At 44.4% G+C, this 27,546-nt stretch overlaps 1 protein-coding gene across 1 annotated transcript in view; it reads right to left on the bottom strand.

Annotated features, from left to right (window-relative positions):
- Window positions 1-3,407: 3,407 nt before the first annotated feature.
- LOC125452118 (desmoglein-2-like) overlaps window positions 3,408-27,546 on the bottom strand; it is a 91,438-nt gene continuing 67,299 nt past the window's right edge. Inside the window, exons 8-16 of the mRNA XM_048530137.2 lie at window positions 26,545-26,679; window positions 23,285-23,470; window positions 21,562-21,830; window positions 21,323-21,468; window positions 18,802-19,014; window positions 16,335-16,565; window positions 12,997-13,127; window positions 10,926-11,297; window positions 3,408-8,247 (exon numbers count right to left, since the gene is read on the bottom strand). Coding sequence (XP_048386094.1) covers window positions 7,216-8,247; window positions 10,926-11,297; window positions 12,997-13,127; window positions 16,335-16,565; window positions 18,802-19,014; window positions 21,323-21,468; window positions 21,562-21,830; window positions 23,285-23,470; window positions 26,545-26,679 — 2,715 coding nt within the window. The 3' untranslated portion in view covers window positions 3,408-7,215. The remainder of the gene's footprint in view (window positions 8,248-10,925; window positions 11,298-12,996; window positions 13,128-16,334; window positions 16,566-18,801; window positions 19,015-21,322; window positions 21,469-21,561; window positions 21,831-23,284; window positions 23,471-26,544; window positions 26,680-27,546) is intronic.

Here is a 27,546-nt window from a genome sequence, read left to right on the forward strand (position 1 = left end):
GGTAAGTCAATGTTTCAGGCTCTCAATACTGGAGCATTGACAAACATCTTTGTATCTTTGGCCACAGGTGAGGTACCAGAGGACTGGAGAACAGCCAATGTTGTCCCATTGTTTAAGAAAGGTAGCAGGGATAAACCTGGAGCTTACAGGCCTGTAAGTCTCACGTTGGTGGCAGGGAAATCATTGGAAAAGATTCACCGGGACAAGATCTATATGCATTGAGAAGCAAGTGGACTTACTTGACTCACTGACTTGATTGAGTTTTTTGAGGAGGTGGTGAAGATGATTGCTGAGGGGAAAGCAGTTGATGTTGTCTGCATGGCCTTCAGTAAAGCCTTTGACGAGGTCTCCCTTGTCAGGCTGGTACAAATGGTGAAGTCACATTGTATCAGGAGTGAGCTGGCCAAATGGATACAGAACTGGTTTAGTCAGAGGAGACAGAGGGTAGCGGTGGAAGGATGCTTTTTGGGATGGAGGGCTATGACTAGCGATGATCCGCAGGGATCAGTGCTGGGCCTTCTACTGCTCATCATCTACATGAATGATTTAGAGGAAAACACAGCTGGTTTAATTAGTAAGTCTGTGGACATCACAAAGATTGGTGGAGTTGCGGATGGTGAGAGGATACAGCAGGATATAGATCAGTTGGAGGCCTGGACAGAAAAATGGCAGATGGAGTTTAATCTAGACGAATGTGAGATGATGGATTTTGGAAGGTTAAGTACAGGTGGAAAGAATGCAGTGAATACAGGACCCTTGAGAGTATTGATATGCAGAGGGATCTGGGTATGCAGGTCCACAGATCACTGAAGGTGGCAGAGCAGGCAGATAAGGTAGTAAAAAAAGCCTATGGCATGTTTGCCTTCATTGGAAGGGGCATTAAGTGTAAGGATAGACAAGTTTTGCTGCAGCTTTACAGGACTTTAGTTGGGCCTCACTTGGAATATTATGTACAGTTCTGGCCACCACATTACCAGAAGGATGTGGATGTTTTGGAGAGGGTACAGAAAAGGTTTACCAGGATGTTGCCTGGTATGGGGGCTTTTCTTTATGAAGAAAGGTTGGATAGACTGGGTTTGTTTTCACTGGAACGCAGGAGGTTGAGGAGCAACATGATAGAAGTTTACAATATTGTGAATGGCATGGATAGAGTGGAAAGTGTGAGGCTTTTTCCCAGGGTAGAGGGGCCAATTACTAAGGGACACTGGTTCAAGGTGGGGAGGGATGTTTAAAAGAGATGTGTGAGGCATGTTTTTCACACAAAGGGTGGTGGGAGCCTGGAACACGCTGCCAGAGGGGATGGTGGACGCAGACACAATAGCAGCGTTCGAGAAGCACCTGGATAAATACATGAACAGGAAGGGAATAGAGGGATATAGATCCTGTAAGTGGAAACAGTTTTAGTATGGAAGGGCAGAATGAATCGGTGCAGGCTTAGCAGGCCGAAGGGCCTGTTGCTGTGCTGTATTATTCTTTGTAAACCATATTCAGTTGGATAGAAGCTTGGTTACACCACACCACACTGTGTGCAATTTTAGTCTCCTTATCTCGGGAAAGATGTTACAGCAAACTTTATTTTTACTGGCACTCTCAGTAAACCGACCAAAATTATATGCCTAAAGTTTACTGTGTTATCACCATCTCCATGATGTCCATGAGTAGTGAGTTCAGGGTCTCTGCTGGTAAATTTTATTTAAGACAAAGTTGCGTTATTATTTAAATGATTTATGCTGTTAATAAAGTATATTGGTGATGTGTTTACCCCCTGCCTTACATTTCTATTACTGAGTGTGTGTTTTCACATTGATTATGTGGATCTCTTTATCAACTAGAAAATTTGATCAACCCACGCACTCCTTGTTCCATAGGAGCTGGATAATAAAACGCTTGTTGTATTCCATCAAAGGAGTGCCATAAACGTTCCCTGGGCTTGTTCCAGAGATGGTAGGACTGTCCTTTGCAGACAAGTTGGGCAAGCTGGGCCTGTATTCATCAGAGTTTTGAAGAATGAGAGGTGATCTCATTGGAACTTACAAAATACTTAAAGGGAGAGACAGGGTAGATATGGGTAAGATTCTCCTCCTGGTTGGGGAGTCCAGAACCAGGAGAGAACAATTTCAAAACATAGGGAATGCTACTGAAGTCTGTGGCGAGGGAAATTGTTTTTCCTTGGAAGGTTGTGCACCTTTGGAATTCCCTACCACAGAGGGCTGTGGAAGCTTACTCTTTCAGTCTGTTTAAGGTAGAAACTGACAGGGTTTCCACTAGTGTACGGGGTTATGCGGAAAAAGCATTGAAAGATTCAATCAGCCATGATCATGTTGAATGGTGGGGTGGGCTTGATGGACTGAATGGCCTATTTCTGTTCCTGCCCTGCACTGTAGCACAACCTAGTGGTGCTGGGAGGGCTTGCAATAGTTACAATGCTGTTTGATACTCAAATGTTCCAGGGCCTACCTGCTTATGTTTCAGCTGCAGTATTTTGCTTTGATCACTTATCCTTTCTCTCTCCTGTTTTACTGAGCTTTCCCATAAACACATCACTGCTTTTCTAGAACCCAGACTCTCAGTCTAACGATACAGGGTGGGCCATTTAGGACTGAGACAGAGAGAAATGTCTTCACCCAGAGAGTGGGATCTTGTGGTATTCTCTGCCACAGAAAGCAGCTGAAGCCAAAATGTTGAATGTTTTCAAGAAGTTAGGTTTATTTCTTAGGGATAAAGAAGTCCAAGTGTATGGGGAGGGAGAGGGAACAGAGTGAATTGGATGATCAGCTGTCATCCTACAGAATGGAGGAGCAGGCTTCGAGGGCCGAATGGCCTACAGCTGCTCCTATTGTCAATGTTTCTATGCTTTCACCTCAATCACACTCTGTAGTAGCACATTCCACATTCTCCCTCCTGTCTGGGTAACAGACTGTGCTGAATTCTCCATGGGACTTGTTAGTTATTATTGTAAATGATTAGTTTTGGAGAGAATTAGTCTGAGAATTGGGGCCCGACCGTTCAGGAAAGATGTTAGGAAGCACTTCACTTATAAAGGACGGTAGAGATTCAGAACTCTCTGCCACAAATGGCAATTGATATCGGCCGGATAAGTTGTTCATTTTAAATCGGAGTTGGATACATTTTTGTTGAAGCGAAGGTATTAACAAATATGGGCTAAAGGCAGATGTATGGAATTAGGCCACAGATCAGCCATGATCTCATTGAATGGCAGAATAGGCTCAAGGGGCTGAATGGCCTACTCCTGATCCTCTGTTCATTCCCCTTCTGAATACCCCTGAGCATTGTTTTTAATATAACTATCAGCTGTTTTTGGAAAGCATTTTCTAATTACAACAGTGAAACAAATTCACGGAATGTGATATAACGAGAAACTTGCAAACAGAATTTGTTGACACCAATACAGAAAAACCCTTTATTTTAAGCAAAACATTGAAACTTATAATGCAACTTCTTTAAAATACTTTCAGAGAAGATCACGCTCAGATTGCTTGTTTCTCTTTTATTTACAGTATACAATTAACCGGATGCGCCTTTTCAACTGAAGTCATTAAACCCTTAAGGGCAGGGTTACCAAACTGATGCAAATAAATGCAAATTGAAGTTACTCAGAAAAAAACTTAACGTAGAGACCAGAGAGAAAAGTTCAGTAATTTCAAGAAAACATTCTACTTCCTTCTGCACAGTGTGTCAAACTCCAATGGAGAAAGGTATTTAATTTGCTTTTTATTGACTATTAACACAAATACCACAGAATATATAAAATAGTCCCCATTCAACGTATGTTGTTCTGCTTAAGAAAGTTAAATGGTCCCATTAAAAATCACCTATTTTACATGATGACGCTCCCGAGAATATACAGTTAGTACTTTCAGCCAAAAGCCTAAACTTTACCGAAGTCACCAAATTGATGGATGAAGTGCTCTGGGATGTGTTTCATGGTGAGAAAGATGTGCATACAGAATCCATTCAATCACTACAGCGTGGAAGCAGGCCATTCGGCCCACCAAATCCGCACTGCCCGTCCAAAGATCATTCCACCCAGACTCGGCTCCCTACTCTGTCCCTGTAATCCTGCGTTTCCCATGGCTAATCTAGCTAGCCTGCACATCCCTGGACACAGCAGGAAATTTAGCATGGCTAAGCCACTCTAACCTATGCATCTTTGGACTGTGGGAGGAAGCCAGAGGCTGCCTGGAGGAAACCTGTGCCCACAGTTGTCTGATGGTTGGAATCAAACCAGGGTCCCTGCTGCAGTGAGGCAACTGTGATAGCCATTGAGCCACAGCAGCTTTACAGGCAGTGAAGCATGGTTTGAAATAACAGTAAATTTACTATAGTCCTGTAGACTATAGGGCTGCTCTCTCATTAAAGAGAGATGACAGGTGGTAATTTAACCTAAGAGTCACCACACTTAAGGTGTGGAGAGAGTTTGAAAATGAGAATTGTTCATGGTAACCTCATCTCGTGCAGGAATTGAACCCATGCAGTTGGCATCACTAAAATAAGGCAAAGAATTGCGGAAACAAAAATAGAAATTGCTGGAAAAGCTCAGCAGGTGGGGCAGCATCAGTGGAGTGACAGCCATTTTCATTTCTGATTTACAGCATCTGCAGTTCTTTCAGTTTTGATTTAGCAGAGATCTGCAGATGCTGGAGATCTGAAACAAACAGAAATTGCAGGAGAGACTCAACAAGCCTGGCAGCATCAGTGTAGAGAGAAAGAGTTAACATTTCAGAACCAATGACCCTGAGTTCTTCCAGTGATTTCTGTTGGCATCGTTCTGCATTGCTAACCAGCTGTTTAGCTGATAAACTGACCCCCACCCTGTTCATTTTTGAATTATAGTCACCATTGTAATGTAGAAAATGTACCAATCAATTTGCAAGTCCCTGTGCCCTGTATTATTTTTTATTCGTTCATTCATGAGTGTGTCACTAGCTAGGCAGCATATATTGCCCATCCCGCAATGCTCAGAGGGCAGTTAAGGGTCAACCACATTTGCTGTGGGTCTGGAGTCACATGTAGACCAGACCAAGTAAGGATGGCAGTTTCCCTCCCTAAAGGATATTAGTCAGCCAGATGGGTCTTTCCAACAATAGACAATAGATTCATGGGCATCATTAGATTCTTAATTCCAGATTTTTATTGAATTCTAATTCCACCATCTGCCCTGGCATTATTTGAACCTGGGTCCCTGGATTAACAGTCCAGCGATAATACCATTGACCATTGCCTCCTGTATGTCAAACAGCAGCTTAATAATGACTAGCCCATTTGTTTTTGTGATGTTGATTGATGAACAAATGTTGGCCAGGTCATCGGGGAGAATGCCCTCTTCTCCATTTTGGAATAGTGATATTTGATTTTTTTTTACAAGGACTATCAGTACGATGGTTTAAGATGGGCTGAAAAGCCAAATTCTCTCCATCTTCGGTCCACCTCCCCCTCTCTCCCTATTTATTCCAGAACCCTCACCCCATCCCCCTCTCTGATGAAGGGTCTAGGCCCGAAACGTCAGCTTTTGAGCTCCTGAGATGCTGCTGGGCCTGCTGTGTTCATCCAGCCTCACATTTTATTATCTTCTGTTCCTATATCTTGTGGTCTTGTGAAGCATACATTTTTCACTGAGAGCTTATGAGAAAAGGCAAGAAAAAGTAATTGTGTGTTATCAACAGCAGCCTTCACACCAATTACACCCAGAAATCAGCAAACCATTGCTTGTTTGAGACCCTACCATTTGACTGGAGAAGCTTGATGCAGAATGTGCTTGCAAGAGGAGGGGTATGACAGACTACTATTGTGTTACTGGACCAATCATTGAATACCTACAGTGCGAAAGTGGGCCATTTGCTGCATTGAGTACGCTCTAACCCTCCAAAGAGTATTGCAATCAGTCCCCCTACCCTATTCCCATAATGCTGCATTAACCATGGCTAAACCAACCAGCTGAGACATCACTGATGCCATCTTGAATTCTAATCTCATCATTGCAGTTGGGGAATTTAAACTCAATGAAATAAACAAGTCTGGAATAGAGGTCTGCTATTGTCAAGAGTGCCATGAAACCAAAGAATGGTCATTTAAATAAAAACTCGTCTTGTTCAATAATGTCCTTCAGGGAAGGAAATCTGCTGTGGTTGACTCTTAACTACTCCCTGGACAGTTCGGGATGGGCAATAAAATTGGCAACTAAGGGGCAACTTTTTCGTGCAGAGGGTGGTGCATGTATGGAATGAGCTGCCAGAGGAAGTGGTGGAGGCTGGTACAATTACAACATTTAAAAGGCATCTGGATGGGTGTATGAATCGGAAGGATTTAGAGAAATATAGGTCAAATGCTGGCAAATGGGACTAGATAAATTGAAGATATTTGGTCAGCAGGGTCGAGTTGGACTGAACAGTCTGTTTCTGTGCTGTATGACCATATTTTGTAACAACCCAAGTTTATTTAAATGCTATGACAACATTTTAATGATTTTTGCAAAAACAAATATCCTTTTGTCAAATCTGGAGCTAGAAATATAACATCAAGAAAGTAAATAAATGTGTTAATCTCATTTCGCAGGAGTGATAAAAGTAGATAAAGAGTGATAAATACAAATTGTAATTTTTAAAAAAATCTCCATGTTGCGTTTGTTTGTCCAACTTTAAAATGTTAAGTTTTTTTTGGTCAAACAAGCAACTGACTATTGACAATGCAAGATTAGTGGGCAGTTGAATTATCTTGCACTCAATTCTTGGAAAAACAATGGGCTGTTGAACTAAAAAGCATGTGTGCCAGAAAATAAACGGCGCCTCCAAAAAACGGCCAACCTTTAAAATGACCAATATTGAGCTGATCCTTGAGTTTGGGTTTACTTGCTAGCTCTTTGGTCTAGGAGTATGTTTGCTGCTTTGGGATTTGTGTTGTACTGGTATATGAGCGGTCCCAGGGTTCAATGATATTTGTTTGTAGGCTCCTGGGGCTAAATCACCAACTCCTACTTGTGGTTTTTATTAGATTTTTTAATTAACAATGGATTGAAGGGTTATGAGGGATGGGCAGGAAAGTAGAGTTGAGGCCAAGGTGAGATCAGCCATGATCAAACTAAATGGCAGACCAGGCTTGAAGGGCTGAATGGCCTACTCCTCGTTCTTACATTCTTTTAAAACATTTCCCCTCCAGAAGGCCAAAATGATGCATACGTATTTGATTGAAGAAAAATGTCTATTCCTGTAACAACTGTACGGTTTTGGTTACTTTTTTAACAGATCTGTACGTGCCACCACCAAACGGACCCGTGACCAAATCTTTGGGAATCGCTGGCTCCATGGAAATGCCCTGGATTCCTCCCGCTCCTGAATGGAGTGATCCACCCACCACCACATTCTTCTGGATTACTGGCACCTGACCAACGGACAGGTCTGCGGCCAAGCCTTGTGGGTCGCCCATCCCCGAATTACCCGACTGAGTCACCCGCACTTGCCGTCTGAGAGATGCCTGGCCGGCTGATGGTTGAGTGGTGCCACCTTGTATCGGTCCTGTGCCAGTATCAACCGATCTGGTCACTACCACATTCTTCTGGAGTATGGGTACTGATCCAAGCGATGGCTCTGTTATCATGGGTTGCATCTCTGTCATTTCTGACCTAACCGAACTGGTCACCAGCGCACTCTTTTGGATGACAGACACTGAGGAGAAAGATGGGACTGTTCCCACTGCGTGATCCACAGCAGAATTCAATTTGGTTGTCTTCTGGCCCAGCGTTGGATCAGTGACACCCTGCATATCCTCAGTGCCCAACTGGACATTTGCCATCGCCATTTGTTGGATTAACATGGGGTCAGCGATCGCTGGCGTGTCCTTCCCGCTCGGACTGATGGTGGTGGTGATTACAATGTGTTTCTGAACAGGGGCTTCTTGCACCTTGTGGGTTGTGCTTGCCAGCTTTACCGCCTCCTGCCAGACGGACCCCTCATTCATGTTGTAGGACACCTGGATCGGAGGGTCAGCTGCCACCGTCGATCCGAGGGACGCTGATTTGACGGAGGCAGAGTGGTGGCTCTGACAGATCTCTGCCAGATTGCTGAACTTTGAGTCCAGGTCATTAAGGAAGGAGTCATCTCTGACAGCATCCTCAATGCAGCTGCAGCTGACAAGGGAACCACAGGGTGAGTTAGTCCCTTCGTTGGCGTACACCAGCAAAACATCACGCGATGAGTGAGATTCCCATTCTCTTTGGGAGACCAACGATAACTTCTGAAACAGAACAGGATGCAGACACATTAGACCTTCTTGAGTCAAACACTTATCTAACAATAAGTTGCACGCATATGTAATTAAGGTTCAGGTTTGGGGTTACATCTATGTTCTGTACATTAGAGCAAGGTAACAAGCCTAATGTCACTGCTGATATTTTAAGCAAAAACAAGGAATAATGTCTTTGTCATAGTACATGGGATGAGGGCATCACTGGCCAGGCCAGCATTTATTGTCCATCCCTAATTGCCCAAGAGGGCAGTTCAGAGCCAACCGCATTGCCGTGGGTCTGGAGTCACATGTAGGCCAGACCAGGTAAGGATGGCAGTTTCCTTCCTTAAAGGACATCAGTGAACCAGAAGGGTTTTTATGACAATTGACAATGGATTTATGACCATCGTTAGGCCAACAAGACCATCATAATTCCACATATTGTATTGAATTCAAACTCCACCAACTGCCATGGTGGGATTAGGACTCGGGTCCCCAGAATATTACCTGAGTTTCTGGATTAACAGTCCAGTGATAGGATGTAGGCCAGACCAGGTAAGGAGGGCAATTCCCTTCCCTCAAGGAGATGAGTGAACCAACAATCAACAATGGATTCATGGCGATCATTAGATTCTTAATTCCAGATTTTTATTGAATTCAAATTCTACCGTCTGACATGTTGGGATTTGAATCCAGGTCCCCAGAACATTACCTGGGTCTCTGGGTTCATATCACTAGGCCATCATGTCCCGGTATGTGGCCTGTACCCTTCTATTCCCTACCTGCTCCTGTGTCTCTCTAAATGCCTCTTAAACTTTACTAAGGTATCTGCTTCTATCACCTCCCTTTGGCAGCACGACCCAGGGACCTACCACCCTCTACGTCAGCCAACTGATTTTTTTTAAACACTGTGCTGTTAATGATATACTTATGAGGCCTTTAATACAATGTAGGAAATATCTCCGCTACTTGAAGTTTGACAAACACATGAAGTACAACAAGAGTAGACCATTTGGCTCATTGAGCCTGATCTGTCATTTAATAAAATCATGGCTGACCTGAATAGGCATCAATTCCACTTAAATAGCAAAACCGCCCTAATTTCCGCAATCCCAGCCCTAAACCTTGACTCCCTTTTTCTTAAATTAAACGTCGATCTAATTCAGCATTGAATAAATTCAATGGCACAGCATCCATTGCTATCTGACCTGTGAAACAGCAAAGTAATAAAAGAATGTTTGTTGTAATATAATAAAATGTGAGGCTGGATGAACACAGCAGGCCAAGCAGCATCTCAGGAGCACAAAAGCTGACGTTTCGGGCCTAGACCTTTCATCAGAGAAAGGTGATGAAAGGTCTAGGCCCGAAACGTCAGCTTTTGTGCTCCTGAGATGCTGCTTGGCCTGCTGTGTTCATCCAGCCTCACATTTTATTATCTTGGAATTCTCCAGCATCTGCAGTTCCCATGTTTGTTGTAATGTCTGATTGAGGTATACATATTGTAATCAGGATACCAGGGCTTATCTCCTTGCACATCTTTGAGGTAGTATCGGAGCTTCCACATCCACCTGAGCAGGATGGGACCTCGACATGGTTTCTCGCTTATAAATTGAGACAGTTTGGCTCTCCTTTGGTGCTGCGGTGAAGTATCAAGCCTCGACTCATTCCCTAAGGGGAGACACGAACCTGGAACGTTGTGACGGAGAAGTACTGACATCTACTGACTAAGCCAGTGAGGACCCACTAAAGAATCTGAATGCGGTAAAGCTTCTTCCATAGAGCTAAGGCCCGGAATCAGTGAAGAAATTAGACTATTTTCATAAAGTGTCACAGATTAACCAGTGGAGATCAGATGCAGAGGGATAACGGATTGGTCAGAGGTACAGGAACAATTCACATAGTCACTGAATTTTGTGGTGCAACAGGCTATTTGGCCCATATCATACCTGTACTATCTAGTATCTGGTGGAAATCTCTTGCCTCTTTCCCATATCCCTGCCCATCATTACGGCCAATAATCCAGCCAGTGCCCTCTTCAATGTGGCACACATTGAACTTGCTGTGCCACATTACCAGGTCAATACAGGATGAAGATAAAACATTTTTTAAAATCCTTTTTATCTTCTCTCTGAAAGGGAACATAGAACAGTACGGCACAGTACAGGCCCTTTGCCCCACGATGTTGTGCCGACCTATTATCTTACTAAGATCAAACTACTCTGCATACCCTACATTTTACTATCCTCCATGTGCCTATCCAAGAGTCGCTTAAATGTCCCTAATGTACCTGACTCCACTACCACTGCCGGCAGCACATTCCACACGCCCACCACGCTCTGTGTGAAGAACCTACCTCTGACATCTCCTCTACACCTTCCTCCAATCACCTTAAAATTATGCCCCCCTCATAATAGTCATTTCTGCTCTGGGAAGAAGTCTCTGAATATCCACTCTATCTGTGTCTCTCATCATCTTGTACACCTCTATCAAGTCACCTCTCATCCTTCTTCGTTCCAATGGAGGAAACTCTAGCTCCCTCAACCTTTCCTCATAAGACCTGCCCTCCAGCCTAGGCAGCATCCTGGTAAATCTCCTCTGCACCCTCACTAAAGCTTCCATATCCTTCCTATAATGAGTTGATCAGAACTGAACACAATATTCCAAGTGATGAGATGACCACTGCCTACCTTATGGATGTATTCATCGATGAAAGTTTTACAAGAACCTTCCCACAGTTTTTCACCAGATGAGAACTGACTGCAAGCCAGACCCCCTGCCGAGGTTCCAGGGGCACTCTGCCAAACTCTGTCATCCCAAACGGAAACCAATTGACTCCGAGGTGTTTTGGAAACGTTGTATTTGGCTTCTTTGTCGTCCCAAATAATCTGTTTCCCAATTATCCGCATGAATTCATCCATTGCTATGTCACCAGGTCCTACGACATCACCCGATCCTTTAAGACCAGTGGAAACTGCGTCTTTTCTAGTTCCTGCTCCATCAATGCTTGCCGGTTGTTGAATCATATCTGCTATACCGACGTGAGAAATGATTGGCACCATCTGTGACAAAAGCAAATGCATTCGTGACTTACAATAAGCATAAGTTCCCTAAATGCACCAATACTCAGATATCAGTCAGGTCACTTTGTAGAATTACAAAGAACACCCCAGTGAATCCTGGTCCCAAGGATGTAGGATGGGTTGCCTAATGATGAGGTGGCCCTATATTCTTTGCAATTTAGATGAACGAGAGGTGACCTCATTGAAATAGATTAAGTTCTGAAGGGGCTTTACAGGATGGAGACTGTAGGGGGCTATTGCCACCACCCCCACCCTTCCTCCTCCAGCAGGAGAATTTAAAACACAGGGGCACTCTCTCAAGACAAAGGAGCTGAGGTGGGAGAAATTATCTCATTCAAAGGATTGCAAATCTTCGGAATTTCCTGCCCAGTGTGGGGCAATGGGGTGAGGTTTGTGCAGATATTTAAGGACAGGGTAACCAGGCCTTTGTGTCTCAGAGAATCACAAGATGTCAGGAGCAGGTGGGAAAGTAGAGTTGAATCAAAGCATCAACCACGATAATATTTAATAGCAGAGAAATGCAATGAATCCAGCTCTATCTTTCATTTAATGCATTTATTATCTATCCCTCGCTGCCTGTGAGCTCAGTGTAATAAAGGTGTAGGATGTTGTAATGATACTGTGGTGTCTCCCTACCAATGGACAAGAGGGCTCAGTTTACTCAAACTGCTGAACAAATTGTTTTTAAAATATCTTTGAAAGAAATGTGAACCACAAAGTTGACTTTCAATAGATAATTGGTAGCAACGTTTTAATAAACATGCAGACTGCTTATTATGGATACATTTCACAACGGCTACCAATGAACCGATAGCAGATTTGTGGCATCACTCATCAAAAATGGGCCCTGGGGTATGAAGCAGTTGTACAGGAGGTGACTAAAATGGAAAAGGAATGGGGTAATTTTGGCACAGATTTGTATTTGGGAAATATTCACATCGGCCCATGTAATGCGACTCAACCACAACCCGAGGCAATTTGCCCCCACTGGTCCCAACTAAAACCTTGCATTACTTAACCCCAACCCTGACACTACCTCCACCCCAGCTTAATACCATAGTCTATGGTGACCCCTCACCCCATAGCCGTCACCTTTTAGATTCCCACACGCCCAGCCTACACTCTGCACCCAGAGAGCCTTCCCCCTCCCACCCAGAGACCCTCCCCCACACCCAGAGCCCTTCTCAAACCCTGCACCCTCAGCCCTATCATTCCCCATTCATAACCCCGCCCCCATGCTCACAGCCTTTCTCAAAACCTCTACCCAGAGCCCCAGTTCCCCCCTCTAACCTGAGAGCCCCGAACTCAGAGCATCTGCTCCACCCCACACAGAGCCCCTACTTCACACCTAGAGACCGTCCCACAAACCAACAGCCCCTCCCAGAAACCCAAAGCACCTCTCCCACTGCATATCCAGAGTGACCGTCCCCCAAATGCAGAACACCTCCTCCACCCTGTACCCAGTGCCCGAACCCCACACTCGGGGCCCACCCCAAAGCCAGATCCCCTCCCCCACACCCATCCAACACTCATAGACCCTCCCCCACTCCAAGAACCTTGCAGTAAGACTCCAGATTACTCGTCAATCACACCACTGTTTCTCCACCAGAGAAGGGGCTTCGTTTGTCACAACTGCCAAAAGATGAAGAGTGGATTTGAAATGGTTGAGATTACAAACCGTGTCGACAGGCCCTCCACCTTCAAAGTTGCATTTTGCGAGGGAGCCCACAGGCTCGGGTGGTATCACACGAAATCCTCGTTTCCCCATTCCACCACCACATTGACAGAGCAGTAGCAGCAAAGGAACAACTGTAAAGTCACAATGTAAACAATCAAGCCACGAGAACCCGACAAATGACACTAATCTATGAATTTATATAAACAAACAAAAGAAATGATTGGCTGATTGGGTCAAAGGAGCCTATTTCTTCAGTTGTGGGTAGGGGGAAGACAGCTCATGCTCACAAAAGCCAAATGTCCCAGCAACTTGCTGAACTATCTAGAATGTATTAGTAGTTACACAAATGAGCCACTTAAGACGTGCTGATCAGCTTGTCTGGTGTCTCATTTACGCTCACCAGAGGTGGCAAACATTTGCATTCAGAGACACATTCTCTGCAAACTATATGTTCCAGCCTTGCAACTCTTCTGAATTACCCAAGAGCCTACAATTTCTCCTTGGCCAATAAGGACCCTGTTCTCCTGAAGCTTAAATTGTTGTGATCATTTGAAAAGTCGTCATTCTTGTATTTGTCCAGATGAATTTTGGATGTAAAGCTTCCAGAATGTGTCTCTCTTCTCAATAATTATTTACTCCAGCCCTCACACTTCTGAAAGGAGTGAGGGGGAAATGCTTTATGCTGAGTTTAGGGCCTGACTAATTATTAGTGGCAGATGTAAATCCAGGTAGTGCCTAAGTTTAAGGCTAAATAGAAGAGGGACTTGATTTGCATACTGAGATAATTTATTGCATGATAGAGATAATGGGAACTGCAGATGCTGGAGAATCCAAGATAATAAAATGTGAAGCTGGATGAACACAGCAGGCCAAACAGCATCTCAGGAGCACAAAAGCTGATGTTTCGGGCCTAGACCCTTCATCAGAGAGGGGGATGGGGAGAGGGGGAGGCGGACCGAAGGTGGAGAGAAAAGAAGATAGGTGGAGAGGAGAGTATAGGTGGGGAGGTACGGAGGGGATAAGTCAGTCCAGGGAAGACAGACAGGTCAAGGAGGTGGGATGAGGTTAGTAGGTAGGAAATGGAGGTGCAGCTTGAGGTGGGAGGAAGGGATGGGTGAGAGGAAGAACAGGTTAGGGAGGCATGATAGCATTGGTTCAGCCAAGCCTAACTACTGAGGGTTCCCTGCTGTCTCTGCGAACTCACACAGAATGCAACACTGCCTCCGCCCAGATTGGGTGGAGATCAGGGTTACATAAACATTTAACCCCTTCAGAACCAGTGCCTTACACAACAGGATTGGAGCTTGTGAGTATAGAAGATCAGGTTGCTGCTCTGCTTTACTCGCTGAGTGACAAGGTCATTGCTTCCCTCAAGCCAAGCAGGAGTGTGAAGAGAGACTGTGGCTGGAAATTATTCTGGCTGTAGTCGGCTCAATAGCAGAAGAGCTGAACAAGGGAGGAGAGGGATGACACCAATGGACAGCCTCGGGGGGAGACAAAGAGGGGGGAGAGCTCACATTAAGCATCAAGTTGGAATCATCAAGAATTGGGGAGTAGATGCAACGGGCACTTGGAAAGGGGAAATACAGCAAAAATTTTTTTAAGAGGCACCTTGTGAACTGGCAGTCTTGATAAATCGATAAAAGATATATAAAGAACAAAGAACAAAGAAAATTACAGCACAGGAACAGGCCCTTCAGCTCTCCAAGCCGTTGTTGATCCAGATCCTCTATCTAAACCTGTCACCTATTTTCCAAGGATCTGTATCCCTCTGTTCCCTGACCATTCATGTATCTGTCTAGGTACATCTTAAATGATGCTATTGTGCCCACCTCTACCACCTCCGCTGGCAACACGTTCCAGGCACCCACCACCCTCTGCGTAAAGAACTTTCCACGCATATCTCCCTTAAAATTTTCCCTTCTTACCTTGAAATCGTGACCCCTAGTAATTGAGTCCCCCACTCTGGGAAAAAGCTTCTTGCTATCCACCCTGTCTATACCCCTCATGATTTTGTAGACCTCAATCAGGTCCCCCCCTCAATCTCCATCTTTCTAATGAAAATAATCCTAATCTACTCAACCTCTCCTCATAGATAGCACCCTCCATACCAGGCAACATCCTGGTGAACCTCCTCTGCACCCTCTCCAAAGCATCAACATCCTTTTAGTAATGTGGCGACCAGAACTGTACACAGGACAGTTTACTGCATTATTGCGATCTCCAAGTAGGCAGATGACGGTGTGACTGAGAAAGCTCTCCTCCAGTAAGTTTTATTTAAGGCAAAGTCGCTTTATTATTTCTGATGATTTTATATATTTATAAATATAACTTTTTTATATACAAATATACTTAGTAAGTAGTTTCATTTGTTTAAGTGACTTATGCTGTACAGTATAACATTGATGTGTGTACCTGCTGCATTGTGTTTCTGTTACATAGTCTGTATTTTTACACTGATTATGTGGACCTCTCGATTAACTGGGATATTTGATCAACTGGCACACTCCTGGTTAATAAAAAATTTGCTGGACTTCAATACTTTGAAAAGGGCACATCTGTCCAATTCCAGGGAAGCAGGACGAATTACAACGATCTTTCAAAGAAACAGCACTGGTATGAAGGGTTCCTCTACATTGGGAGCCCAAGCGGAGGCTTGCTTTGTCGCGAACCTGCACACCTTCCAGTTGCGAACCGCTTCAACTCTCTCTCCCACCCCCTGGGCGACATGTCCATCCTGGGCCTCCTCCAGCGTCACAATGACACCACCCAGAAGCTGGAGGAGCAGCACTTCATATTCCACCTTGGCAGCCTACAAACCAATGGTCTCAATGTGAACTTTGCTAGTTTCAAAATCTCCCCACCCCCAACCTCATTTCATGACCAACCCTCCCTCTCATCCCTGCCTCCTTGACCTGTCCGTCTTCTCTCCCACCTATCCACCCCTCCCACCTCACTGACCAATCTCCACCACTGCCTACTGGCACTCACCTACCACCATCCCACCTACCTTCCCTAGCCCCACCCCTCCTCTCTATTTATTTCTGAGCTCCCTTCTGAAGAAGGGTCCAGACTCAAAATGCCAGCTCTCCTGCTCCTCTGATGCTGCCTGGCCTGCTGTGATCCTCCAGCTCCACACCGTGTTATCTCTGGCTCCAGCATCGGCAGTTCTTCGTGCTGTTACGAAGGGCTGGCTGCTCTCTTTCTGAATCGAGAGATTATCCAAGCCAATGGATGATGATTTTGAAACACAGTTGCAAAGACATCAATTTTAGTTTGTCACAACAGCAAACTGGGTTACAATGGTAGCTGAGGGCTACCAGTCATTTCATACTTACGCAGGAGCAGCAGTAAGACCAACACCATGAGGCTCACAGCAGCTGCACCAAGGAATACCTTTGATGACTGGGATAATTTCTCGGCCTTGCATCTGTTGCTCTCATGGCAATCAATGACGTGAACATTGAGGGTTACCAAGTGCCCATTTCCATCGTTATCTTTGATAGATATCGGTACAGTAAATATTCCAGGCCATAAATCTCTGACAGATATCAGCTCCATGCTAGTTGCTTTAAAGAGAGGATTGAAAGTGTTAGTCATTGAGAGCATAGCATTCCTCACACAACCACTACCATGTCAAAGGACAGGGGCAGCAGACACATGGGAACACCACCCCCTGCAAATTCCCCTCCAAGCCACTCACCATCCTGACTTGGAAACGTATCACCGTCCCTTCAGTGTCACTGGGTCAAAATCCTGGAATTCCCTCCCTAAGGACACTGTGGGTCCACCCTACAGCACATGGACTGCAGTGGTCCAAGAAGGCAGCTCACGCCCACCTTCTCAAGAGGGCAACTAGGGACTGGCCTAGTCAGCAACACTCACAACTTGTGACTAAATAAGTAAAAGGGGCTTTGCACTTTTACACAAGATCAAAGAAAGCAGGAGCAGGATCAAAAACAGTCACTAGAGAAGCTCATCAGGTCTGGCAGCATCAGAGGAGGAGAAAACGGAGTTAACGTCTTGGGTCCAGCGACCCTTTCTCAAAACTGATGGTGGCGGGTAAACAACAGTTTATATGCAGAAAATAGGGAGGTGGGATGAGGAAGAAAGCAGGAGCAGGGTTAGGCGTTTGGCCCTTCGAACCTGCTCCGCCATTCAATATGATCATAGCCAATTGATGACCAAATTCAGTCTCCTGTTCCTGTTTTCTCCTCATACCCTTTAATCCATTTAGTCCTAAGAATTATATCAAACATTTTCTTAAAATAAAATGCATAAATAAAATGTTGTGTGATGAAAAGCTTCATTATTAAATTCATGATTTGTAACCATCTTAAGAAAGTGGAGCGTTAGGTGTTAGCTGTGGGGCGACACGGTGGCTCAGCGGTTAGCACTGCAGCCTCACAGCACCAGGGACCCAGGTTCAATTCCTGCCTCAGGTGACTGTCTGTGCGGAGTTTGCACATTCTCCCTGTGTCTGCGTGGGTTTCCTCCGGGTGCTCCGGTTTCCTCCCACAGTCCAAAGATGTGCAGGTTAGGTGGATTGGCCGTGCTAAACTGCCTGTAGTGTTCAGGGGTGTGTAGATTAGGGGGATGGGTCTGGGTGGGATGCTCCAAGGTTCAGTGTAGACTTGTTGGGCTGAAGGGCCTGTTTCCACACTGTAGAGAATCTGTTCTATTCTAAACCTAACCTTGCTTGAAGGAATGAAGGGTTTAAAAATTAATTTTGGTTTTAACCTACACAAATTCTACCACTCAACTGAAGGATCATTAAGAACTTTAACAGTTAAGATGTTACATCCAAGGTAGGAGTAGTGTCATAGAACAGAGTGGTGAGGCCATGGTATAAGAAGAGCTGGCTGAGTGCTGGGAAAGCAACAATAATAATCAATGGATATTTTTGAGGCTGGAATAAGGTTTATGGTGACTTTTCCTAGGAGACAGGATAGGGACCCTTGTTTTTTCTGATACATTTTAATTATTGATGAGCATTAGACAGTTTCAAAGTTTGTGCAGAACACAAGACTTGGGAACATTGTAAACAGCCAGGAAATCAATGTAGAAGTTCTAAAGGACAGTGACATTTTGATGGAATGGGCAGATTGGTGGTACCAAAAGTTCAATGTAGCACAATGGGGTGAGACGTTTTGATAGAATGGAGAGTCAGTAAAAACTAAAACATACCACGAGAAAGCACGCATGAGAGCAGGGTTTTGAGGTTACAATCAGATCAGCCATGATCTTATTGCATCGCCAAACATGCTCAGGGGCGTCAGTGGCCGACTGTTGCTCCTAATTCGTGTGTTGACGTTCCTAGGAATCTATTGGGTTATGATCAGGATTTAAATATGTACGTTGAGGGACAATGGGCTGTAGACATCTCAGTTCAGCATTGGACCATCTCTAATTGCCCCTTGAACTGAGAGGCTTGCTGGGGCCTTTTCAGAGGGCAGTTAAGAGTCAGCCCCATTGCTGTGTGTCTGGAGTCACGTGTAGGGCAGACCAGATAAGGACAGCAGATTTCCTTCCCTAAGAGGATGGGTGAACCAGATGTGCTTTTACATCAATCAGTGATATGTTCATGGGCACCATTACTGGGATAGTTTTAATTCCAGATTTTACTAAGTGAATTTAAGATTCCACGAGCAGCCCTGTTGAGATTTGAACCTGTCTCCCCAGAGCGTTAACCTAGGCCTGTGCAGCTTGCGAATCCAGTGACATCACTGCCTACACTAAAGTAGTAAATGGAGATTCTTTAAGAAAAATCATTCTCCTCAAACTAAGGTCATTATCATGTCTTACCATTAGTACGACCTAATTTCCACTTTGGATTAGAGTTTAGATTAAACTGGAAAGGGGCTGCATACTGAGGTCCATCTGCATCAAAAGCAGTGAGGCTCAAGGACTTTGCATTGCTGCACATACATGGATGTAAATCCACAAAGTTTGGCCGATGATCATTGGCGTCCTGCATTCGAATAACAATGGTTCCTGTGGAGGTTGAGGCTGGAGTACCTGAGAAAGGAAAAACAAAGACAGAGGGAAGAAAAAAAGACGTTGCTCAGATTTACACCGAAACCATAATTAAAGCTTTGTGACGATTTTTCAGTTTCGTTTAGATTTTATCGTTTTGTGTACTCAAGTCCAGGAGCACAGGAGTACTGTGAAAGGTGTATAATGTCGCCACAAATGGTGCCACCTTAGGCCCAAGGTACCCAGGTACAGAAATAAAGTTAACCACTGCTTCATAAAATCGTAGAAAAATAAAGAAATAGGCAATAATTTACATTAAAGTCTTTCATAGTTTAAACTATTAAAAAAACAAAGCGGTAAATTAGAAGTTCAATAGTCTTTAATGAGTCTGCTGCTTATGAACATTTGCCTTGAAATCCAGATGTTCAGAGAGCACAAACCCTCAAGGTGTACAAAAAGTAGCAGCTAAAATGTGGACTAGTTTGTACTTGCTTTAGAAATAAAATGACCTTATCGCAAAATAATGACAAAAGCTTCCAGTTAACAACAGACAATATCTCCTAATTTCTTCAATCAAAAATGGAACTGATCCCAAATGATTGAATAGTAAAAGCTACAACCCCTGTGAGCACTAGGCTCTGTCTACCCCAGGCTCAAATACGTTGAAAGATTCACAATGGTTCAAACGAAGTGATTTCTCTGCATTTCAGTCCTAAACAATCAAACTGTAACGCAGAGTTTGTGACCAGTAGAAAAGTTCACACATTCAGTGTCACGTGGAACAAATTTCTTCTGGAGAATGCAAGATATTTCATTGGCAGGAGAATTGAATTTCAGAGCTGTGAGGTTATGCTGCAGCTCTATAAAACCCTGGTTAGAACACACTTGGAATATTGTGTTCAGTTCTGATTGCCTCATTACAGGAAGGATGGAAAAGCTTTAGAGAGGGTGCAGAGGAGATTTACCAGGATGCTGTCTAGACTGGAGGGCAGGTCTTAAGAGGAAAGGTTGAGGGAGCTAGGGCTTTTGTTCATTGGAGCAAAGAAGGATAAGAGATGACTTGGTAGAGGTTTACAAGATGTTGAGAGACACAGATAGAGTGGATAGTTAGAGATTTTTTTCCCCAGGGTGGAAATGACTATTACGAGGAGGCAAAACTTTAAGGTGATTGGGGGAAGGTATAGGGGAGATGTCAGAGGTAGGTTCTTCACACAGAGAGTGGTGGGTGTGTGGAATGCACTGCCGGCAGTGGTAGTGGAGTCAGATACTTTAGGGACTTTTAAGCGCTGCTTGGATAGACATACGTAGGATAGTAAAATGTGGGGTGTGCAGGGTGGATTGATCTTAGTCGGATAATAGATTGGCACAACATCGTGGGCCAAAGGGCCTGTACTGTGCTGTACTGTTCTATGTCCTATGGTAAACTCATTTCAAATCTTATAGTTGAAAACCATGTTATAAACATGCATGGCATAAATATATCTTGACAACCAATTTGTTTCAAAGACAATGTACCAACAATTTTCCTTCCTAAAGGACAATCCCACACTGGAACAAGAAACAATCACAGTCCCATCGTTTGACATTGTCAGGAGCCATCTCTAAATCATTTCCATTCATAAATCTATTACTATTGGACTTGCTTATCAGTAGATACTATCTGATTTAATTAGCACCATCCTATAAACACTGGCAGAATAGTAATGCTATAGTTATACCACCAAAACGGAAATAGAATTTGTAGAGTGTATTGTTTTCTTAGGCTCGAGAAAAGAGTCATATCAGGCTCAGATATTACCTCTATCTCTCCCTCTGGAGATCCGCAACACTTCTCCGGTATTTTCTGTTTTGATTTCAGACCGCCAGCATCTGCAGCACTTTGCTTTTGTTTTAGCGTATTTGTGCGTATTAACGTGGGGGGGAAGGGTTTGGCTGGACACCTGGTTTGCAATGCAGAGAGTGACACCAATTCCATGAAAGACTCTGCATCTCAACAGCTGCCCCCAACACCACTTGGCCTGAAGTGTGGTGACCCTCAGGTTAAACCACCTCCCGCCATGTCTCTGTGGCCCTCTAACGAGAGGGCAGCCTATGGTCTGGTACAACTGTGGTCACTTCGCCTTTGTTTATGGAGTCAGAAGCCACGTGACGCCAGATTATGGCCCAATAGGTTTATTTGAAATCGAAAGCTTTCGAAGCGTTGCCCCTTCATCAGGTGAAGTTGACTTGGTGTCAACCTGGTGTTGTGTGAGTTCTGACTTTGTTCGCCCCCAGTCTAATAACAGCACCTCCACATCTTTGTTTATTCATATGTGTTAAAATTCGAGTTAGTATTTCTTTATCTACTTACGTTCATTATTTATGGCCAATATGGTCGCGGTGTACGTCCCATTAGTCACATAGCGAGACTCTCGATCGAGGATGCCATTGAAAGTAACCTCACCAGTGTCAGGGTTGATCACTAACCAGTTAGCGGCATCAATATCCTTGGCGTACCTGTCATGAATGAAATACGGTTGAAACCTTTTGGCTGGATGCACTTTTTTTGAAACAATAATCTACAAAATGAACATCAGAACCATTACTTACTTGGTCATTTTGCTCTGTTTGCCAGTATCTGCACTAACAGCAGGATACTTCCCCAGCACTTTATGGACCAGCTTGCCAGTGGTACTTTCTGTAAACGTTACCATCCATCTTGAGGGCCTAAATTCATACCCTTCTGGCACGTCTGTCACTATGAGTTTTATTTTAATAGGCCTTACAATGCTGCTTGTGGAGACTGAGCTGTGGAATGGTGCCTTGTTAGAGACCCGAATAAACAAATTCACCTGTTTCACTTCTTCATAGTTCAGTTCCTGGGTATGGTTGAAGAGAAGGCAGTCAAAGCAGGAGGAAATTCATCAAAAAGAAAACAGGGAAGAATTCTGACCAAGTCAGAATAAAAGTAACTAATGACGTCATTAGAGTTAGGGTTGGATATTGGGACCAGCTGGGAAGCTGTTTCAGGAGCTGGTACAGACATGATGGGTTGAATGGCCTCCATCTGTACTACAAAATTCTATGACTCAACATATTCATTTATTCAGTTGTACTTACAAACATGGGGAAAGGAGGAGGTCATTCAGCCCCTGGGTCTGCTCCACCTTTTTGTTGAGTTTGGCGCGGAATTGAATCTTAACTCCACACACCCACCTTAAGTTGTGAGCCTTTAACATCACACCTTAAATATTTACACTAGTTTTACAACATTCAGTTGACCCCAGCCCTGATGGGGCTTTTCGCATTTAGAGTGGGGTGAGTTCCAGACTCTATTTCCCTTATTGTGAACAAGTGCTTCCTGATATCACACGTAAATGGCCTGCCTCTGATTTTACAATTACATTCCCCTGTTTGGACTCCCACCCCATGGGGAGAGGGTCGCTTTTCCTTACCAATTCTATCAAATCCTTTTCCCATCTAATCAATGCAATTAAATCAATCATTAATCTTACATATTCAAAGGAGTAGAAACCTAATTTGAATTAATTCATGGGATGGTTGCTGGCGAGGCCAGCATTCATTGCCCATCCCTAATTGTTCAGAGGGCAGCTAAGAGTCAACCACATTGCTGTGGGCCTGGAGTTACATGTAGGTAGGGATAGCAGTTTCCTTCCCTAAAGGACGTTAATGAGCCAGATGGCTTTTTCCTGACAATCAGCAATGAAGATAATCATCATTAGACTTTTAAATTCCGGATATTGAATTCAAATTCCACCCTCTGCTTGTGGCAGGATTCAAATCTGGGACCACAGAACATTACCTGAGTCTCTGGACTAATAATCTAGTGATAATAACACTGGGCCATCATCTGCCTGGTATTGTTACCTGCCTCGTAATTTCATGAGTAAATTCTTAGCTGTGTCATTATTCTTAAGAAACCGTACTTCTCCTCCTCCCAGGCCACTCGTATTCCTCAAGGGGGGATCAGCCTAATGCTGGATTATTAAACCAGACCGATTCAGTTCAAATCTCACAGCGGCATTTAATTTTAAATTCATTAAGAACAAAAAGTTGACATTCAGGGTCTAATGATGACTGTGAAACTATTGCCAATTGTTGGGGAAGAACTTATTTGGCTCACTACTGTCATTTAGGGAAGGAAATCTTCCATCCATGCCTAGTCTGTCTATGCGCGAGTCCATAGCAATATGGCTGAATATGAAATGGCCTCAAACCACACAGTTCAAGGGAAGTTAGGGATGGACCAGCCTTAATACAAGTGCTCAAATCCCACAAAATAAAATCGAGTAAATGTGATTTACAACTTTACCTTCTGAATAATCAAAGTTCCCTCATTTGTTCGATTATCGACTTCAATCCGGAAATATTCACCTTCATTGCCATCAATAATATCAAAGTGTGCCAACCAATTATCACTGAACTCTTCATCTTTATCTGTCACCTTTATGCGTATCACTTGGATATTTTTCAAGTTTTCTTTCACGCTTACTTCATACTGAAAAAGAAATCATGAAAATTTGCTCCGTTGGAAATAGTCTTCTTGAAACAAATCAGTGGTTATATGGTAATGGCACCTGTCTGAATGGACGGCTGGTTAGACCCGTGGGGCTTCTAGCAGATACACTCCCATCGGTCATTCTTCATCAGATCTGTCTAATCTCTGTGGGTGGCACAGTGGCTCAGTGGCTAGCACTGCCGCCTCACAGCACGAGGAACCCAGGTTCAACTTTCACCCCGGGCAACTGTCTGTGTGGAGTTTGCACGTTCTCCCTGTGTCTGTGTGGGTTTTTTCCTGCAGCCCAAAGATATAAAGGTTAGGTGGACTGACCATGCCAAATTGTCCAAGACTGTGTAGGCTGGGTGGATTAGCCACAGGGAAATTCAGGGAGAGGGTAAGGGGTGCTGGGTCTGGGTGGGATGCCCTTGGGTATGGACTGCACGGTCTCTTTCCACAGTGCGAGGATTTTAAGATTCTATTGACACATGAGTGGATAACGATGGCAACAGAAAGTCTTATGGTAGCAGGCAGACTCAATCCTGATTGATAGCGTGAGACTGAAGTATTGGTCACTACACCTCAGACAAGGGGTGATCATTGCGGCACTGCAGGAGGCCCAGGATGGACATGTCGTCTAATCGTCTTAGATGACATGTCCATCCTGGGCCTTCTGCAGTGCCACAATGATGCCACCCAAAAGTTGCAGGAATAGCAACTCATATTCCGCTTGGGAACCCTGCAGCCCAATGGTATCAATGTGGACTTCACAACCTTCAAAATCTCCCCTCCCCCACTGCATCCCAAAACCAGCCCAGCTCGTCCCCGCTTCCCTAACCTGTTCTTCCTCTCACCTATCCCCTCCTCCCACCGCAAGCAGCACCTCCATTTCCTACCTACTAACCTCATCCCACCTCCTTGACCTGTCCGTCTTCCCTGGACTGACCTATCCCCTCCCTACCTCCTCACCTATACTCTCCTCTCCACCTATCTTCTTTTCTCTCCATCTTCGGTCCGCCTCCCCCTCTCTCCCTATTTATTCCAGAACCCTCTCCCCATCCCCCTCTCTGATGAAGGGTCTAGGCCTGAAACGTCAGCTTTTGTGCTCCTGAGATGCTGCTTGGCCTGCTGTGTTCATCCAGCTCCACACTTTGTTATCAAGGTCAAAACATTGAATGTTTTCAAGGAGGAGTTAGATACTGTTCTTGGGGCTAAAGGGATCAAAGGAAAATGGGGGGGAAAGCAGGGACAGGGGACTGAGCTGGATGATCACCCATGATCATATTGAATGGCAGAACAGGTTCGCAGGACCAAATGGCCTCCTCCTGTTCCTTTTTTTCTGTGCTTGAACCTACGGTGTCACTCAGCATTGCAAACCAACAGTGCAATCAACAGACTCAATCGTGGCAGTAATTCCTGGCAGCATTGCAGCTGAGATCTCTTGTAAGACATGAGGTTCAACATACACATTATCATTAATGACTTAGCAACAAAGCACATTAACACTCTGTGCTCAGCTCTGCCCAGGATTCTGATAGCTGGACCCTATCTCACAATGTCAATTAACCCTTCTAGGTTAAATGTAAAATATGGTGGGGTAACTCCAGATTTCCAACTGAGCTGAGAACGATTTCCATTTAAAAATGACAGAGAAATGCTGTGCTTCTCTGTACAACCCTGGGCCAGAAGTGACCATCCCGGATCCGCAGTCACTCTTAGCACAAGTGGCCTTGCCAAAAAGTATCCAAAAGATAGAAAGTGGAAGATTATTGCTGGGAATGGGCACACGCACGCTGCGCTACAAAAACACTCGTTAAATTTCTGAAGACATTTCGACACTAAAATTTCATGCTCAGCAGAGAACAGGAGTAACATTATTTACAGTGTTAAAATGAGGTTGATTGAAATAGGTTGGCAAACCTCAAAAGAGCGCAACAGCATAACTGCTCAACGGGCTGACAAGAATCATCCGAATGGGTTTAAGAATTCTAATGCAAGAAAGGATTCCTGGAGCTGTGAATTTCCCTTTCAGGTGCCCACAGGACACAGGAAAATAAATAATTAAAAATAAAACACAGGAGTGACCCGAGAGTGGTTTTAAAACATTATGAATGAATCCGATAGAGTTGACAATACTAACTTCAACTTACCTTTATATAGCGCCTTGGAAGTAATAACATCCCGAGGCATGAAGGACATGTTTCCATTTGTGGGTGACAGCAGGATGAGGGGCTATCAGTACACAACATCGCTGACTAATCCAATCTGGGGTTCAGTGTAAGCCATTTTACCCAGAGAGGGGGCATTATGTGCAACTTGGTTGAGGGGAATGGCAGAGATATTTTTGATGAGGAATGTAGCAAACACACAACAGAGAAAAGAAGAGAAGGATTTATTTCTGCGGTGAGATGGATAGGGGTGAGAGGAGGCTCATGCACAGCATAAACTGGGGTGGAACAGATTTGTTTTATTCATTCATGGGAATATGAGCATTGCTGCCTGGATCAGAATTTTATTTCACCGTCCCTAGTTGCCCCTTGAGAAGGTCGGGGTGAGCTGCCTTCTTGAACCGCTGCAGTCCATGTGCTGTCGGTTGACCCACAATGTCCTAAAAGGGGAATTCCAGGATTGTGACCCAGTGACACGGAAGGAACGGTAATATATTTCCAAGTCAGGATGGAGAGTGGCTCGGAGGGGAACTTGCAGGGGGTGGTGTTCCCATGTATCTGCTGCCCTTGTCCTTCCAGACAGAAGTGGTCGTGGGTTTGGAAGGTGCTTTCTGAGTATCTTTGGTGAATTTCTGCAGTGCATCTTGTAGATGGTACACACTGCTGTGACTGAGTGTCGGTGGTGGAGGGAGTGGGATGTTTGTGGATGTGGTGCCAATCAAGCGGCTGCTTTGTCCTGGAGGGTGTCGAACTTCACATATTGAATGGTTGCTGTGCTGCAAACTTCAATATAAAACTACTGACTTCCCTTAATACCAAAGAAGAAGAAGAGTTCTGCACAGTTTGAAATGATTGCCCATGATCAGTTTTATTTGCCACCTTAAGCTGTGTCAGAGTTAATCTTACCTCAAAGTATTCCACAGTGGGGATGTTGTCATTAACATCTAAAATCTTGATCTGAGCTGTTGCTGTAGCAGTGAGTCCTTGACTGTTCCCTTTCAGATCACGAGCTTCAAGAATGAAACTATAGAAATCCTGGGTCTTAATAAGAAACAGCATAAAAAGGGTTTGGGGATGTATTTCTGGAAAATGTTATATTCGCAGAGTTATACATTGCACAAAAAGACCCATTGGTCCAGCTTGTGTGCGCAGAGTAGACATCCCAATCTGACCTGGTCCTATTTGCCAGCATTTGGCCCATATCCCTCTAGACCCTTCCTATTCCTGTACCCATCCAGACGCCTTTTAAATGCTGTAATTGTACCAGCCTCCACCACTTCCTCTGGCAGCTCCATCCATACACGCACCGCCCTCTGCGTGTAAAAATTGTCCCTTTTAAATCTTTCCCCTCTCACCATAAACCTATGCCCCTCTTGTTTTGGATTCTCCTACCCTGGGGAAAAGACCTTGGCTATTCACCCTGTCTGTGCCCGTCATGATCTTATAAACCTCTCTAAGGTCACCGTCCCCAGCCTCTGGTCATTTTAAGATAGGTTCATCCAGTTACATCTGAGTTGATAAACATTGACCTTCAAATTGACAGCGCCCTTGTATACAATGTCAGAAGTCACCTGACACCAGGATATCATCCAACAGGTTTATCCTAGAATAGAATCCTTCAGCACTGACCCTGCAAAAAGTATCCCACTACCCCTTTCCCCTGGATCCCATTTAATCTACACATCGCTGAACACTATGAGCAATTTAGCATGGCCAATCCACATTGGCATACACATCTTTGGACTGTGGGAGGAAACCCACGCAGACACGGGGAGAATGTGCAAACTCCACACAGACAGGTGCCTGAGGTGGGAATTGAACCTGGGTCCCTGGCACTGTGAGGCTGCAGTGCTAACCACTGAGCCACCATGGCACCCCAGTGAAGACATGGCTCATTGGTCCTTGCTT

The sequence above is a fragment of the Stegostoma tigrinum genome, chromosome 5 (assembly GCF_030684315.1).
Source record: "Stegostoma tigrinum isolate sSteTig4 chromosome 5, sSteTig4.hap1, whole genome shotgun sequence".
NCBI classification, from domain to species: Eukaryota; Metazoa; Chordata; class Chondrichthyes; order Orectolobiformes; family Stegostomatidae; genus Stegostoma; species Stegostoma tigrinum.